The 18,502-nt window shown below is 36.0% G+C and overlaps 1 protein-coding gene across 6 annotated transcripts in view; it reads right to left on the bottom strand.

Moving 5' to 3' along the window:
* Nucleotides 1-18,502, bottom strand: part of METTL4 (methyltransferase 4, N6-adenosine) — a 255,099-nt gene that overhangs the window by 181,570 nt on the left and 55,027 nt on the right. For 2 of the 6 annotated variants that reach the window (XM_053664377.1, XM_053664378.1), the window contains exon 10: nt 16,264-16,503. The exons of 2 other annotated variants lie outside the window; for them this stretch is intronic. In XM_053664377.1, the coding sequence (XP_053520352.1) occupies nt 16,358-16,503 (146 nt within the window). In that variant the 3' untranslated portion in view covers nt 16,264-16,357. Of the gene's footprint in view, nt 1-16,263; nt 16,504-18,502 lie in introns of those variants that run through there. 2 more of the 6 variants (XM_053664376.1, XM_053664380.1) reach the window with 2 other exon arrangements.

Genomic DNA, 18,502 nt, shown 5'->3' with positions numbered 1-18,502 from the left:
ATTCTAAATGGCCATGAGAAAATCTTGGGATATAATGATTGTTTATTATCTCATTTGATGGGGCTGCATCACATGTGTGTACACATATGGCAAGCCTGTCAAACTGTGTATTATAAAAATGTGCAATTTATTTACATCATTTATACCTCAATACTGCTAGAAAAAATAAAAATGCACCTCCAGACAACTGAAGAAAAAATGGTCAAAATTTTTTTCATTCAAAAGGTGAAGAACACAGAGAAGCAGGTAAAAATATCCTGTTAACTTAGCCTCTAGTTCTGCTAAATTGATAATATAAATTATGTGTACTAATATCTTCTCTAGTTCTAAAAAATGATTTTTAAAAGCTTACAATCTAAGATGAACAAGATGCTTCCTTTGTAACTCCTTAATTAATATATTTTAGCTTCTTACTGTCTAATAACATCATTACAAGCCACTACCTAGTGTTAGGAAATAAACCAATATTTAATTAGGTCATGGTTCCTGCCATCCATTTCTCATATTGCTTAGTGATCCCTAAGTAAGATGCTTTTCTAAACTTAAGCATCACTTTCTGTCAAGCTTGGTGTTTGACTACATATTATGGTTTGTTAAGCTCTAATGATTTCTTGCAAGAGTCTTGTCTGCTCACTGAATTCAAAGATACTTGAAGGCCAAGAGTCAGGTCATTTATTCATTAAGTATTGGCAGTTTTGGGTGTAAGGACATAAATAAAAATTTGTTGTATCTCCCACAATCTACAGAGAAAGAAGATATAAGGTCTGTTATTAAGAGAAAAGAAGAACCAGCTATAGAATAAACCAGTCTGCTTACATAACAAATGTAAGGAAAAACCTATGTGGATAACCCATATATGTGAAAAGTGGCTATAAAAGCAAGAATAAGAATTTTCTTTAAAAAAAGTGGTTCATGAAATAAGAAGTGCTGACGGGAAAAACTATAAATAAAAATAAATGAGCATACAATATTAAATACCTTCCAGGTACCAGGCATTAATGCTGGGTACCTGCATATATGATATTTCATTTCATTCTCATCATCAATAAAGTCCCAACATTAGTCTTCTTATTCCTGAGAATACAGTATAACATAGTTTAAATAATTATTCAAAATCATTGTAGCCCTGGCTGGGTGACTCAGGTGATTGGAGCGTCATCCCATGCACCAACAATGCCATGGGTTGGATCACCAATCAGTGCACGTGCCTAGTTATGGGTTTTGTCCCCAAACCCACTGAGTGGGATCAGGGTGCATCCAGGAGGAAACTAATCAATATTTCTCCATGATACTGATGTCTCTCTCTCTCTCTCTCTCTCTCCCCCAGCCACTTCCTCTCTCTAACATCAATAAAATCTTATTTCCTACCAGTGCCTTTCACACCATCTGAAGAAACAGGCCCTATTTACTTGGTCTGTACCTTATCAACTGGAAAATCTCTTGGGTGACTGTCTCAGTACCAGGCTACTGGAACAATTTACCATAGTGTCAGTGGCTCAAACAACAAACATTTATTTTTCACAGTTCCTGAGGTTGGAAGTCCAAAATCAGGATGCCAGGATGGTAATTGAACTTATTTCCGGTTACGTTGTCTCATTGCCATTTCTTGGTGCTTATGTGGGGAGAATGAGATCCCATGATTTTTCTTTCTATAAAAGCATTAATCCCATCATGAGGACCCATCCTGATGAGCTAATCTAACCCTAATTACCTCCCACCTCTAAATACCACCCCTCACATCAGGTGTTAGAGTTTCAGCATATGAATTTAGAGGCACACAAATATTTAGTCCATAGATGTTGCATATAAAAATCAAGTTCCTAATATCTCCAGCAAAGAGTAACAGATCTTTTTTGAACAAAAATTAATGTGAAATGGGCCTAAATTCTCCGCATAACAATGTTTCAGTCAGCAATGGATCATATATACAATGGTCATCCCATAGATCATAATGGGCCTGAAAAGTTCTCATCCCCTGGTGATTCTGTAGCCATCATGACATCATAGCACCACGCAGTACCCACCCATCTGTGGTGATGCTTGTGTAAACAAAGCTGCAGCACCACCAGTCACATAAAAGTATAGTACACATTATTATGTATATTACATAATGCTTAATAATCACAATAAACAACTATGTTACTGGTTTATATATTTATTGTAGTATATTTTTTATTATTGTACTATACTTTTATCATTATTTTACAGTGTGTTCTTTCTATTTATAAAAACATTTTGCTATAAAACAGTATGCTTTGTTATACCAGCAGCAGCCACATACATTTTGTGATTACTGTGTCCCTTGATTGAATCATTTTTTGTTGTGCTTGATTTAATCCCATGTTGTTTTGCTCATCTTGGTCCCTAAACATATGTAATCCACTCTAACATTGCCAGTAAGAGGCCAAATCAAGTGACTGACCTAGAAACAAAATTAAACATGATTAAGGACTGCAAGGGTGGAAAATCAGTGATGGTTATTGCTTGTCAGTCAGGCACGTCCCATTCCAGCATAGCTATAATCTTCATGAATATGAGCCAAAGTGATTAAAGTTGTTAAAGGATGTGCTTCATTAAAGGCAATTGCACTAAAAAAATTGGAGAAGAGCTTATATCAGACATTGAGAAACTTCTAATGACCTGGATTAAGGATCAGACACAAAAGTGTATCCCTCTCGGCAACATGATGATCACAGCCAACACAAAAATTTGTTTGCAAATTTGAAAGAAAGGGCTGAAACTGCCTGCAATGTTGAGTTTACTGCTAGCTCTGGGTGAATTAAATAATTCAAGAATTATTACTCATTACATAATATGAAAGTGAGTGGTGAGTGCTGATGTGAAGTCTGGTAAAGAATTTTTGGGAGTCGAGATAAGAAGATTATGGAGAAAAATTACTTAACAGAGCAAATATTCAATATAGATTAAAATTCCCTATTCTGGAAACAAGATGCCTAAAAGGACTCTCATACATAAGAAGTCACTGTCAGGTCTCAAGGCTCTTAAGTACAAGGTAACTATTTTGAACTACCTTGCTTGAGGCCAATGTTGCAATCTACACATTGAAACTCTTTGTGATCTGGCACAGTGAAAACCCCAGGGCCTTCAATCATACCAATAAGTGCACATGGCCAGTATACTACAAGAGCAATAAGAAGTCAAAGATAACCCAGCTACTCTTCCAAGCATCCTCCCGAATTGCTATGAGAGCAAGATGGAAAAATACTACTTGGAGAATAACATTTTGTTTCATCATTTTGCTTATTATTAACACCCCTAGGTATCTTCCTTTTATTGGTGATCTTCACTGCAATATCAAAGTGGTGCTTTTCCCTCCAAACACCATCTCTTTGATCCAACCAATGAATCAAGAAGTTATAGCATTATTTAAGGCCTACTACCTAAGGAGGACCTTTGACCAAGCTATTAGGGCAACTGAGGAAGACACTGATGCATTCCTGCAATGATTACATCTATGACTGCATTAAGAATCTTGCTTGAGCTGATGTTACCAATGAGTGCATGAATGGTAACTGGAAGACACTCAATAGGTTTGTGCATGACTTTAAAGGATTTGCCAATGATGAAAAGATTGCAAAAATCAACAAGGCTGTGGTTGAAATGGCAAATGACTTTAACCCGGGTGTATATCAGGGTGACATTAAGGAGCACTTGGTTCCCGAGATGGTTCCTGAGAAATTAATAGGGAGTTACTGGAACTGGAATAGGAATGTATAGTTAAAGAATAGACAAGAGAGAGCTGTAGGAGAAGAAAAAGAGAACACCTTCCTCAGAAAAAAATCACTGAAGGATTTAGCAATGTTTTGCAGACCTCAATAAGCTCCTTTAAAAATATTAAAAAGATAAACTCTAACAGTAACAGGTTTTCATTTTCAGGGAGGAATGTGTGTGGTGCATTCTCTGCGTACAAGCACATCTATGATGAAAACCAGAAATAAACCAAGCAAACCACCATGGACATATTCCTGAAAAGAGTGACAGTTCCTCAAGAATGCCCTCATGAAGCATTCTGGAAAAAGATATTGTTATCATAGGAGATGACAGCCTCCTGCGTGTTATTGCCCATGAAGACCTTCCAGTGAGAAGAGGTAGAGGACAGTGATGTTGATGATCCTGACCCTGGATATATTGAAGGTAATGTGTGTGTTTATGTCCTAGTTTTAAGAAAAATAAAAATAAAATAAAAAGTAAAAATAAAAACATTTTCACAATAGAAAAAACTCATAGAATAAGGATATAAAGAAAATATTTTTGTACAATGTGTGTTTTAGGCTAAGTTTTATTATGAGTCAACAAATTAACAAACACTTAAAGGTTTATAAAGTATAAAAGTCACAGTAAGCTGAGGTTATTTTTGATGAAAAAAATTTATGAATTTAGTGTAACCTAAGTATGCAGCATTTATAAAGTCTATAGCAGTGCACAGTAATATCCTAGGCCTTCTTCTTCACTCACCACTCACTGACTCTCCCAGAAAACTTCTAGTCCTACAAGCTTCATTCACAGAAATAGTCTAAATAGATATATCATTTTAAGCTCTTATACCACATTTTTAATGTATCTTTTCTATATTTAGATATATTTGTTACCAAACAGCCATGTGAGGGTTTGCTGCCCACTGCCCATAAATCCCAAAGGCAGAAGTTTGGTAAAAATGGAAAGAAGTCTTTTATTTAAAAGCTACACAATTTTGGAAGAATAACAGACTTCTGCCTCAAAGTCCATTCCCTTTAAAATACCCAAAAATCAATAACCCCTCCACCCTTTGCCAGATTAGCTCAAGGCTGCACCTGGAATTCCTTCTCCCATTAAAAAATACCATCCTTTGGGATACACATGTCACTGTTGCATGATCATCCAGGCAACTTAGCTGGTTTCCTGTCACAGGCCAGCTCCTTTTGAAGTCTGTGATTGCTGGGAAATAAGATTTGCAGTTTCCTGAGTGGTGTCAGCCCTTAACCATGTGGCAGTGAAATGACTGAGGCTTTTTGCACGGGTAGCCCAGGATGCCCACTGTTATTGCATGGCCTCTGGGTAAATCCAAATTAAACCAAAATCTATGGCTGAGAGAACAGGGATATCTATCACTGAGATACAGTGATAAACTTTTGAAACTCATAGTTATTGGCTTGGTTTTCCATATTCTTAAGTAGAATTCAGCATGGACTTTGGAGTCAAGGAGCCATTCATTATATTTCTAGTTTTAATACCTAATATATATTTTTTGGAGAAAATAGTCTCCTTAGACTCAGTTTTCTTGACTATGAAATGGAAATAATATTTCTCGGGTCTGTGTAAGGATTAAATGCAATAAAATATGTTAAAAAGTGTGACAAAGAATAATACATACTATTGAACAATTTATTTAGCTCTATCCCTTTTCCTGGGTATTTCCAAGAGTCCTAAAAGAACTTAAGCCAGTAAAAAGAATATAATTGAAACATATCCACAAGTTTTAAAATTAAAATAAAAAGCTGTTAATAAAAATATCCTATATTATTAAGTAAAGTGAAAAATAAAGTTCATTAGGGCAGTTGGCTATAATTCAGTGGTAATGAAGTCAAAGTTCAATGCTCTGAGCCTAGCGTTTTTGTTCTCACAAGGTATACTACCGTTTTATTTTACACATCCTTCTTTGTTCAAAAAAGATCCTGATTAGACCTGGCTGGTGTAGCTCAGTGGACTGAGAGCTGGCCTGTGAACCAGAGGGTCACCAGTTCCATTCCCAGTCAGGTCACATGTCTGGGTTGTGGGCCAGGCACCCAGTAGGGGGCATGCAAGAGGCAACCACACATTGATGTTTCTCCCCCTCTCTTTCTCCTTTCCCTGCTTTCTAAAGATAAATAAAGTCTTTTTTAAAAGAGCCGAATTAAACAGGTGTTATAAACAAGGCCCAAAGGATGTACAACTTAAGAGCAAAGTTAAGACTGCAACTTCTCTCTCTTGAATAGCAAACTCAATGAATAAATTTCTCTTATACTCTCTTAACTACCTTATGCAAAAAAAAGTCTAAAATTTTTGTAAAGATAAAATGTTTCCACAAACTACATAAATTTACAAATACTGTAAGAAGCTGAAAAGAATATCAAAGGAGATTGGAAAGTTTGCTTCATGTTTAATACTTTTTTCCTTTTAAATAACAAGTGTGAACACCTTCACAAATACACAGTTAAGTCTCTGATGTTCACACACTTAAATAATTAACACACTTTAAAAATAACATTTTTCCTTGGCAAAATATGTAAAGTAATTAGCAACCCTGACAGGCAATCATTTTAATCTAATATTTTACTTACAGAATAAATATTTGTAGAAGATCTATAAATAGTATACTACTTCAAAATGCTAAGTGGAAAGTGCCAGACCCACAGATTACATCATCTGTGATTCAATTTATATAAAATTCTAATAAAGCAAAAGTAATGACAGAAAACAAATAATTTTTTATACAGGGCCAGGACAGGGAAAAGAGAGTTGACTGCAAAAAGACACATAACTTTGTAGAAGAAAGAAATGTCCTATATCATAATTATAGCGGTGGACAGATGACTATGTATATATTTTTCAAAACTCACTAAACTTCCACATTGTAAATTGAAATTTTAATTTTAATATTACATCTCAAAAATATTTTAAAGGTTAAAAATAATAGATCAGCATACTTTTCAAAGAATCATTTCAGTAAAAAACAATTTACTTAGTAAACAAATACTTGTAGAAAATCTATAAAATACTTTCTCACAATCATAAACAGTGTTTACTTTCTGATATTTTTTTAAATTTTTATTGAATTGGGGTAACATTGGTTAATAAAATTGTATAGGTTTCAAGTGTACAATTCTATATCATCTACATATTGTATTGTGTGTTCACCATTCGAAGTCAAGTCCCATTTTCTCACCATTTATGTTCTACATCCCCCCACTCACCTTTCCTCTGGTAATCACCATACTGGTGTATGTGTGTGTCTATGAGTTTTTTTCTTAATCCCTTCAAATTTTTCACCTTGTTACCCCCCCCAAATCTGCTACCTCACAACAGCCATCAGTCTGCTGTCTGTATCAATGAGTCCATCTCTGTTTACTTTGCCTGATTATTTTGTTCATCATATTCCACATATAAGTGGAATATGAATGCCATAAGAATTTTATGGTATTTTTCTTTCTTTTACAGTCTTATTTCACTTAGCATAATATTCTCCAGGTATATCCATGCCGTTCCAAAAGGTAAGATTTCCTCTTTATGACTGACTAGTATTCCACTGTGTAAATGTACCAGACCTTTTTATCCACATCAGTATCAGTAGATATTGATGGGCACTTGGGCTACCTCCTAATCTTGGCTAATGTAAATAACACTGCAATGAACAAACGGAGATATATATATATATATATATATATATATATATATATATATATATATATATATATATAATATTTCAAATTAGTTAGTGTTTTGGGTTTCTTCAAATATACTCCCAAAAATGGCATTGCTGGGTCATAAGACAGTTCCATTTTTAATTTCTTTGGCACCAATCTTCTTTACCATAAACAGTTCAGGAGGGTTCCCTTTTCTCCACATCTTCACCAACACTTGTTTATTGATTTATCGATGACAGCCATTCTGACCAGTATGAGATGGTATCTCATTGTGGTTTTAATTTGCATTTCTTTGATGATTAGTGGTGTTGAGCATCTTTTCATATGTCTATTGGTCACCTGTATGTTCTCTATGGAAAAGTCTCACTCATGTCCTTTGCCCATTCTTAAATTTGTTTGTTTGGTTTTTTGGTGTTGAGTTTTATGAGTTCTTTATAAATTTTGGATATTATTCCCTTTTCAGATGTACCAATGGTAAATATGTTCTCCCATTCAGTGGGTTATCTTTTCATCTTGTTGATGGTTCACTTGCTATGCAAGAATATTTTAGTTTTATATAGTCCCATTTGTTTATTTTTTCTTTTCTTTCCCTTGCCTTAGGAGATATATCTGAAAAAACATTGCTAAAAGCAATGTCCGAGATGTTGCTGCCTGTTTTCCTCTAGTATTTTTATAATTTTAAGTTTTACATTTAAGTATTTAGCCCAGAGTTTATTCTTGTGTATGATGTAAGAGGTTGTCTAGTTTCTTTTTTTTTTTTTGCATGTTTCTGTCCAAGTTTCTTAACACCATTTATTAGATACTTTCCTTAACCCATTGTATATCTTTGCCTCATTTGTCAAACATTAATTGACCATAAAAGCATGAATTTATTTCTGTTTTCTCTACTCTGTTCCATTGATCTATGTCTGTTTTTATACCACTATCAGGCTATTTTGATTAATATGACCTTGTAACATGGTATGACTTCAGGTAGCATGATTCCTCCAGCTGCGTCCTTCTTTCTCAACATTGCTGTGGCTATTCTGGGACTTTTGTGGTTCCATATAAATTTCTAGGATATTTATTCTAGTTCTGTGAAATATGCCATCAGTCTCTTGATAGAAATTGTATTAAATTTACAGATTGCTTTGGAGTGCATGGACATTTTTTAAAATATTTTATTTATTTTTCTAGAGGGGAACGGAGGGAGGAAGAGAAGGAAACATCACTGTGTGATTGCCTCTCATGCACCCTCAACTGGAGACCTGGCCCCCAACCCAGGTATGTGCCCTGACTAGGAATCAAACAGGTGATCCTTTGGCTCATAGGCCAGTGCCCAATGCCTGAGCCACACCAGCCAGGGAACATGGACATTTTAATGATGTTAATACTCCTATCCATGAACAAAGTATATATCTCCACTTATTCGTATTTTCTTCAGTTTCTTTCTTCAGTGTCTTTTAATTTTCTGAGTACACACATTTTACATCTGGGTTAAATTTATTCCTAGGTACTTTTTTTTAAAAGAAATTGTGAATGAGCTTATTTTCTTAGTTTCCCTTTCTAACAGCTCATTATTAGCGTATAAAAAATGCAACTGATTTCTGCATATTTATTTTATATCCAGCAACTTCAGTGAGTTCATTTACCAGTTTTAGTAGCTTTTTAGAGAAATGTCTATATACAATATCATGCCATCTGAAAATAATGAGTTTTACTTCTGCCTTTTTAGTTCAGATACCTTTTATTTCTTCTTCTCTGACTTCCAGTACTATGTTGAATAAGAGTTGTAAAAGTAGACATCCCTTTCTTGTTCCTGGCCTTAAGGAAAAGGTGTTTAGTTTTTGCTGTCTGCATATAATGGTGGTTGTAGGTTTGTCATATATGGCCTTTATTAATTGAGGTATGTTCCCTCTATTCCCACTTTGATGAGACTTATTATCATAGGTGAATGCTGGATTTTATCAGATGTTTTTTCTGCATCTATTGATATGATCATTTGATTTTTATTCTTCATTTTATGTGGGATATGACGTTTATTGATTTTCAGATATCGTATCAATTTTGCATCCTCAGAATAAATCCCACTTGATCATGGTATATGATTTTTTTAATGAATTGCTGGATCTGGTTTGGTAATATTTTGTTGAGGAATTAGCATCTATATTCATCAAATATATTGGCATATAATATTCTTTTGTCTTGTCTTTACCTGATTTTGGGCTTAGAATAATGCTGGCCTTGTTAAATGAGCTTGGGAAAGGTCACTCCTCTTGAAGCTTTGGGAATAGTTTGAGGATAGGTGTTAGTTCTTTGAATTTTTGGTTCAATTCACCTGTATAGCCATCAAGTCCAGGACTTTTATGTGATGAGATTTTCTTGATTACTGTTTCAATTTCATTAGTTTTAATGGGTCTATTCAGATTTTCTGATTCTTCCTGACTCAGTTTTGGAAGATTATGTTTCTAGAAATTTATCCATTTCATCCATATTGCCCATTTTTTTGTTCATAATATTTAGCTACACTCGTTTGTATTTCTATGGTTTCAGTTATTTCTCTAGTTAAATTTCTGACTTTATTTATTTGGGTCCACTTTTTTCCTTGATGAATCTGGGTAAAGGTTTTTCAGTCTTGTTTATCTTTTCCAAACAACAATTCTTGGTGTCATTGACCTTTTGTACTGTTTTTTAGATTCTATTTCATTGACTCTTCTGATATTATTTCCTTTCTTCTACTCAGTTTGGGCTTTGATTTTCTTTTTCAATTTCCTCTAAGTGTAAAGTTAGATTGTTTATGTGAGATTTTTCTTGTTTCTTCATGTGGGTATGTAATGCTATAAATTTCTCTCTAAGGACTGCTTTTTGTTGTCCCATAGATTATGCTATGTTCTCATGTTCATTTGTTTCAAGGTATCTTTTGAATTCTTATTGTTAGAATCTTATTGTTAACCCATTTGTTGCTTAGTACAGCAATTTTACTAAAATTCCATGGCACAAAAAAATATATATTTGTTGCTAATCTGGCCCCCTAAACCAGGTATAATTTTGAATCATTCACACCAAACAGCTATTATTGGGTTGGCTGTTGTCATTTATTTTTTTAGACAATCTAAGGAAAAAGAGGTCACCTTTTTTGATGCACCTGACTAAATAGTCAGGTATTGCATGTTTTTTAAATTCTTGCTGCACACAGGTTAAAAATTGCTGGTTTAGTAACTTGTTATTTAGCCTCCATGACCTTGTGTGTTCTCAGTTTTTTTTCTTGTGATTCATTTCTAGTTTTATACCATTATGTTCAGAGAAGATGCTTGATATGATTTCAATCTGAAATTTATTAAGACTTGTTTTGTGTCCTAACATGCGGTCTATCCTATAAAATGTTCTATGTACACATAAAAACAATGTATAATCTGCTGCTTTGGGGTGAAATGATATGAAGAGATCATTAATTCCATCAGACCTAATGTGTCATTTAAGGTCACTGTTTCCTTGTTGATTTTCTGACTGAAATATCTTTCCATTGATGTCAATGGGGTGTTAAAATCCCCCACTATGACTGTATTACCGTCCAACTCTCACTTTATGTTCATCAAGGTTTGTTTTATATACTTAGGTGCTCCAGTGTGGGTGCATAAGTGTTTACAAGGGTTAGAGGCTCTTGTTGGATTGATCCCTTAATCATTATGTAGTGTCCTTCTTTGTCTCTTATTATAGATTTTGTTTTAAAGCCCATTTTGTTTGATATAAAGATTACTACCCCAGCTTTTTGTTCATTTATATTTGCATGAAATACCTTTTTCCATGCCTTTACTTTTAGTCTGTGTGTACCTTTCATTCTGAGGTGGGTGGGTATCTTGTAGACAGCACATATATGGGTCTTGATTTAACTATTCAGCTACCCTATGTCTTTTGATTGGAGCATTTAAGCAATTTATATTTAAAATGATTATAGATAGGTTTCTATTTGTTGCAATTTTATTCTTTGTAACTACATTCCTCTATTGTTTTTTTTCTTTTTCTTCTTCAAAAATAGCCTGTAGCACATCTCATAATATTAGTTTAACAGTAATGAATTCCATTAGCTTATTCTTGTTGGTAAGCTCTTCATTTCCCCCTCGATTTTCAATTATACACTTGCTAGGTAAAGTAGTCTTTGTCTATAGGTCCTTGCTTTTCATCACTTTAATTTCTCATGCCAATCCCTTCTGGCCTGAAATTCTCCTTATGGAAGATAGCTTGTAGATCACTGACTGTCCTTCTGTTACTGCTTTTAAGATTCTCTCTTTATCTTTAACCATTGCCATTTTAATTATGATGTGTCTTGGTGTGGGCCCCTTTGGGTTCACATTCTTAGGGACTCTGCACTTTCTGGAATTGCATGTGTTTTTCCTTCACTATGTTAGAAATGTTTTCGTTCATCATTTCTTTTTTTATTTTTTTATTTTTTAAATATATTTTATTGATTATGCTATTACAGTTGACCCATTTTTTCTCCCCTTTATTGCCCTCCACCCTGCATGCCTTCCACCCCACCAGCACTTTCCCCACTCAGTTCATGATGATGTGTCACACATATAAGTTCTTTGGCTTCTACATTTCTTATACTATTCTTAAGTTCCCTGTTTTGTACCTACCACTAATGCTTCTTATTCCCTGCACCTTTCCCTGCAATCCCTCCTCCCTGCTGATAACCTTCCATATGATCTCTATTTCTGTGATTCTGTTCCTGTTCTATTGTTTGCTTAGTTTGTTTTTTGTTATTGTTTTTTCAGGTTCAGGTGAGTTTGTTGTCATTTTACTGTTCATATTTTTTATATACTTCTTTTTCTTAGATAACTCCCTTTAACATTTCATATAATAAGGGCTGGGTGATAATGAACCCCTGTAACTTGACCTTTTCTGGGAAGCACTTTATCTCCCCTTTCATTAAAAGATAGCTTTGCTGAATAGAGTAATCTTGGATGTAAGTCCTTGTTTTTCATGACTTGGGATACTTCTTTTTAGCCCCTTCTTGCCTGCAAAATTTTTTTGAGAAATCAGCTGAAAGTCTTATGGGAACTCTTTTGTAGGTGACTGTCCCTTATCTCTTGCTGCTTCTAGGATTCTCTCCTTTATTTTAATCTTGAGTAATATAATTATGATGTGCCTTGGTGTGTTCCTCTTTGGGTCCAACTTCTTTGGGACTCTCCAAGCTTCCTGGACTTCCTTGAAGTCTATTCCCTTTGCCAAATTGGGGAAGTTCTTCTTCATTATGTTTTCAAATAGGTTTTCAATTTCTTGCTCTTCCTCTTCTCCTTCTGGCAACTCTATGATTCAGATGTTGAAACATTTCAGTTGTCCCAGAGGTTCCCAAGCCTCTCCTGACTTTTTTGAATTCTTGTTTCTTCATTCTGTTCTGATTAAAGGTTTACTTCTTCCTTCTGCTCCAAACTATTTATTTGAGTCCCAGTTTCTTTCCCTTCACTGTTGATTCCCTGTACATTTTCTTTTATTTCACTTTGTGTAGCCTTCACTTCTTCCTCTATTTTGCAACCATACTCAACCATTTCTGTGAGCATCCTGATTACCAGTGTTTTGAACTCTGCATCTGACAGGTTGGCTATCTCTTCATCACTTAGTTGTATTTTTTCTGGAGCTCTGATCTGTTCTTTCATTTAGGCCATTTTTTGTCTTGCTGCACCTGTTACGTAGTAAGGTATTCATCAGGGCAGGGCAACCCACTTTGCTGCATGGGTGGGCTTGTGTACATTCTAGAACCCTGTGGATCTCTCCAATGAACTCTCCTGTGAGGCTGGGAGTTTCTCCTGCCATTGCAACTCCCACAGGTTTTTTTCAGTCAGACGTTTTGAGGCTTTCTTTTCCCATGCTGGAGCCCCGGGTTATGCAGTCTTTGTCTCTTCCCAGTTTGTCCTCCTGGTTTATCCATACACAAATGTGGGACCACCCACTCTGCCAGCTGCTGCCTTGCCACGGGTCCTCTCTACTCTGGCTGCCTATCTCCACCCCTCTTACCAGTCTGGATAAATGTTTCTTTATTCCTTGGTTATCAGACTTCCAAACAGTTTGGTGTTCTGGCAGTTCTGGTTGTTTTTTCTTTTTAAATTTGTTCTTGTCCTTCTTTTGGTTGTGCAAGGAACCACAGTGTATCTACCTATACCTCCACCTTGGCTGGAAGTGCTCATTATTTCTTTAAATAGGTTCTCAATCCCTTGCTGTCTTCTCCCTCTGGTACCTGTATGACACAAATGTCATTACACTTCATTTTGTCCCTAAGATTCCTTAAACTATCATCGTTTTTAAAATTACTTTTTTCTTTTTGCTGTGATGGGTTGTATTCTGCTACCTTGTTTACAAACTGCTGATTGGAATATCTGGTTCATCCAACCTACTGTTTATTCCTTCTAGTGTAGTCCTCATTTCGGAGATTGTATTCTTCATTTCTGAGTGGTTTTTCTTCATGGTTTCTATGACCTTTTTCATGCCGTTGAAGTTCTCACTGACTTCCCTGAAGTTCTCACTAAGTTCCTTGAGCATCTTTATAACCATTTTTTTTAACTCTGTACCTGGTAATTTGCTTGCCTCTATTTCATTTAGCTTTTTATTTCTGGAGATTTCTCCTGTACTTTCATTTGGGGCATGTTTCTTTGTCTCCCCATTTTGGCTGCCTTTTTGTGTTTCTATGAACTAGGTAAATCTGTTATGTCTCCCTGTCTTGATAGGGTGGCCTTATGTAGTAGATTTCCTGAGACCCGGTGGCAGTCTATTTGATCACTCCAGCAATGTCTCTTTTGTGGGTTATGCAAGTCCTCCTTCTGTAATTGAGTCTATTGGCCCACTTGTGGGTGGGTTCAACCCTTAGGCTGGCTAAGGATCAACCCCAGCCACAGTGTATGAGATACTGTGTAGGTGCTGTCCACCCAAAGTGATATTAGCCTCCGAAATGTCTGTTGCCTGCTGCGATATCCATTTGGAGATGCTGCTTGTGAAACTGACTGGATTCTGGTCTGTTGAATGAAGCTGGCTATTCAGTATGTTGGTTTTGTGGCCTCTTGAAAGGGACTCTAGTATGAGTCAATGTTAGACACTGCCTGGGACTGGCCCTGGGCAGCCTATTTGGAGCTACAAAGCAATCTACAGTTTGTAGCTGACTCTTCTGAGCCTGGATGTGCAGGGGAAGAATCAAGCTGCCACACAACTCAGTCACTAACATTCCCTGAGTCTGCCTGGACCTCTACACCCCAGTCCAGGCAGCTGATTCATTAGTAGAGTGTGAGTTCTGCCTGGTGGAGTGACAAGGAATCCACAGGGTGGGACTATTGAATTCCCTCGAACTGATGCTATACGGAGAAAGTGCTCCACCCAAGAGAGGCATCAGTAGTGTAGGAGAGAACTCAGCACAGGGATCCTGAAAACTGTCCCCTGAGCTGTCTCCCCAGAGCCACAAACCCATCTCTCCTCATACAATTCAAGTCTGTGCTGCCCTCACTCCATTGCAGCCAGGGTGAGTGGCTGAGGAGATTTTGTGTGTTGGCCCTTTAAGAGTGTGCCTGCTTCTCTAGCAGACTCCCATTTCTCTTTGGTGGACAGAATCCCTGCTGATTCTCACAGACAAATGTTATGTGGATGCCTCTTCCTGGCTCCTCAGGGGGAATGTTTACCCCTGTGATGTCCCTCTGGACACTCAGCCACCTGCCAGCCCATTTTGCGTTTCCACCCTTCCTACCAGTCTCAATGTGACTTCTTCCATAAATTTTTTATTATAAGACTTTTGTTCGGCTAATCTGCAGTTGGTTATTCAAGCTGATTTTTCTACATTTCAGTGGTAATTTCCAGTTTGGTCCTAGAAGGAGGTGAGTATAGCTTATACCTACTCCAGCACCATCTTGGATCCACCTCTGACTTTTTATAAGAAATATTTTTTAAATGTTTTCTAGAGCCCTGGTGTGGCTCAGTAGATTGGGTATTTTCCCACAAACTGAAAGGTCACCAATTAGATTCATGGTCAGGACATGTGCCTGGGTTGCAGGCAAGGTCCCCAGTTGGTGGTGTGCAGGAAACAATCAATCAATTTTTCTCACACATCAATGTTTCTCTCTCTCTCTCTAAAAATAAGTAAAAATAAAATATTTTTTAAATGTTTCCCAGAAAAACAAGCAAATGAACAAGTAATTGAAAAGTGAATTTGAACACAATTTAAAATCCTCCTAAAATATTTCCTAAACTCAGTACAAACTTGACAGGTCTTTGAATGCTTTTCCCACAATAGTGGTACAACAGAAGCTGTACATTCAAGTTGCACAGGGGCCATGTAGACAATATAAGTAAGTGATGTGGAGCAATAGGTACTGTTATAAACTGGAGAATACACGGCCCCTCCCAAATGAGCTGCCACCACTAAGTCCCACAGATTGATGCTAGGAAGAATACATGCCAAAGGGTAGCCAGAGAATCTCAGTTTAAAGAAGAGCAGAAATCTAGCCTTTGAGATGAACTTTCCAGATACTTTTAGAATGACGATTCAAATATTATAACATTGACTGGGCCAAACATAACACATCCATAGGCAGAATTATGACCTCTGGTCCATGGTGCAGGCTTTGTGACTTTTTTCAATAACAAAGTCCTGCCATCTTTCTAAAGGCTTACACCTTTATTTGTAATGAACCTAGCATAACATACTAGTGCAAGTGAAATAAAATTCATCTCAAATTTACATGAAGGCTAGACACTTCTGGCCATTTTGCTGAACAACCAAGTCCTGTTTACATTTCTAAGCTACTTGTTGGTAATAAAAGGAAAAATCAGTTATAATGAAGGGAGAGAGATAAATAAAAACTACAAAAAAAATTGCAACTTTATTGATTTTTTATTGTTGTTCCGTTACAGTTATCCCACCTTATTCCCACTGCTCACCCCTACCCTGCCCCCCTCAACTCCCACAGTCAGTCTGCCCCCATTGTCCATGCCCATCACAGTCAGCTTCTAGACTCCAGGGCAATAAAATAGTCCACATGCTGAAATTTGAGAACTTCATTGCCCCAACTAGTCCAACCCGGCTGTAAATTTCGAGCGAACAATTCTAAACATTCCCCATCTGGCTTGATATAGTCTTTTAAAACCTCTGTCCAAAAAAAAGAAAAAAAAACAAAAATTATTAAGAAAGGAATCAATATCCTTTCAGCAGTTAAGAGTAGAAAAGTCAAAATATTTCCTTAAATAAAAAAGGACAGCAAATTAATTTCAAGGTTTCTGTCACAGGCTTTACTATTTTTAGGTAGAAAGTCATTTGAAATAAGTACCCTCGAGATTGGGAGCAACATCCTGAGAACTTTCAGTAGGGCCTGATTTATCGGTTTTCATTTGTAGATGAGAAATGAGGATTTTAACACCCACACAGATGACTTTTCAGTTTTCCAATACTGCTGCCGTATCTCTTGAGTACAAACTTAATTTATTTTTTAATAAATGTAATCCATGCATGAAAAAAGTCTACAGGAACAATACACAGACAACCCACTTAAAAAAAACTAAGATAAAATGTCTCTGCAAACATATACTTGAGTGAAAACACAGTAAATGAAGAGTTTGACATAGATATAAATATTCAGAACATATAACTAACAAATATATATATATGCCCTTGGCTATAAATTGGTAGTACTAAGAACATTTCTTCACTTCCAAATTATAGATGCTTATTTTCCTAAAACTTTACCATATTAATTCTGCAATTAAGTATTCCTTATTCAATATATTAATATTGAAAACTGTATTTCGTTGGAACAAATAGCTATCTCATATATATTGGCTAAAAAGCTATGGTCAGCACCAACAGAAAGAAAAGAATACCACAGAAGCTTTTTTTTTAAGTATATGTTAATCTGGATTACAAATATTTAAGTCAATCTAACTTTGATCATGTTGCTAAATTAGCTATATTAACCAATTACAGAAACTGGGTACGAAAATAATAATTTAGGGTTGAAAAGTCACTAAACAGGTAAACTACAGGGGTGGGAAAGGTAGGTTTACTGTTGAGAGTAGACTACAAGAATGTGTAAATAATGTAAATAATAGTAACCCGTATGTCTATTTCCCACATGAACTGTAAACCTACTTTTGCCCACCTTTGTATAATCTTAATTGTTACACAAAATTGAGCTTAGTGGAAAGCTATCAGATTCCTTTTAAGAATAAGAAGGGTTCTTTAGGAATACCTGATGTGGGTAAAGTGTAAAAGACAATATATGCCAATGTTTGTGTTTTATAATGATCTTCAATTGCTCTCACAGCAAAATATTTACTTTTCTGAAAGTACTGGTCCTGTTCATCAAAAAATCAAAGAATTAGGATTACATCCTAAGAACCCTAAAACACCAATCTCAAAGGACCTATGCACCACAATGTTTATAGCAGCACAATTTACAATAGCCAAGAGTTGGAAGCAACCTAGGTGCCTGTCAGTAAATGAATGGATCAAAAAATTATGGTACATATACACAATGGAATTCTATGCAGCAGAGAGAAGGAAGGAGCTACTACCCTTTGCAACAGCATGGATGGAACTGGAAAGCATTATGCTGAGTGAAATAGGTCAGGTGTTGAAAGACAAATACCATATGATCTCACCTTTAACAGGAAGCTAAACAACAAAACAGACAAGCAAGCAAAATAAAAACAAAGACACTGAAATAGAAAACAGGGCGACAGTGACCAGAGGGGAGAGGGGAGGGAATTTAAGGGGAGAAAGGGGAGGGATTTAGAGGAACAAATATAAAGGACACAGGGACAATAACTGAGAGGGGTGGAAATGGGAGGGAGGTGGGGAGCACGGGGAGAGATGGGCTGGGATGGGAGAAATAGACAGAAAACTGTACTTGAAAAATAGTTAAATAAAATTTTTTAAAAAAGAAATCATCAAAGAATTGAAAGTATTGTCTATAAGTGAACTGAATTCAAATTTGGGCTTTGCTAGCTTCTAGATGCTGGTGATGCAAAGAATTCTAGTCTTTTCCTAAGTATATAACTGAATGTTACTGAACTTAGATTTCCCCATAGTCTTTGAGGATAATAACCCTATGTCATTTTTCCATTTCTTCCCCCATGAATTCAATGTCCTA

This window comes from Artibeus jamaicensis, unplaced genomic scaffold (assembly GCF_021234435.1).
Source record: "Artibeus jamaicensis isolate MK-2021 breed Jamaican fruit bat unplaced genomic scaffold, CSHL_Jam_final contig_354, whole genome shotgun sequence".
Taxonomy (NCBI): Eukaryota; Metazoa; Chordata; class Mammalia; order Chiroptera; family Phyllostomidae; genus Artibeus; species Artibeus jamaicensis.
This window is presented reverse-complemented; position numbering and strand designations above follow the sequence as displayed.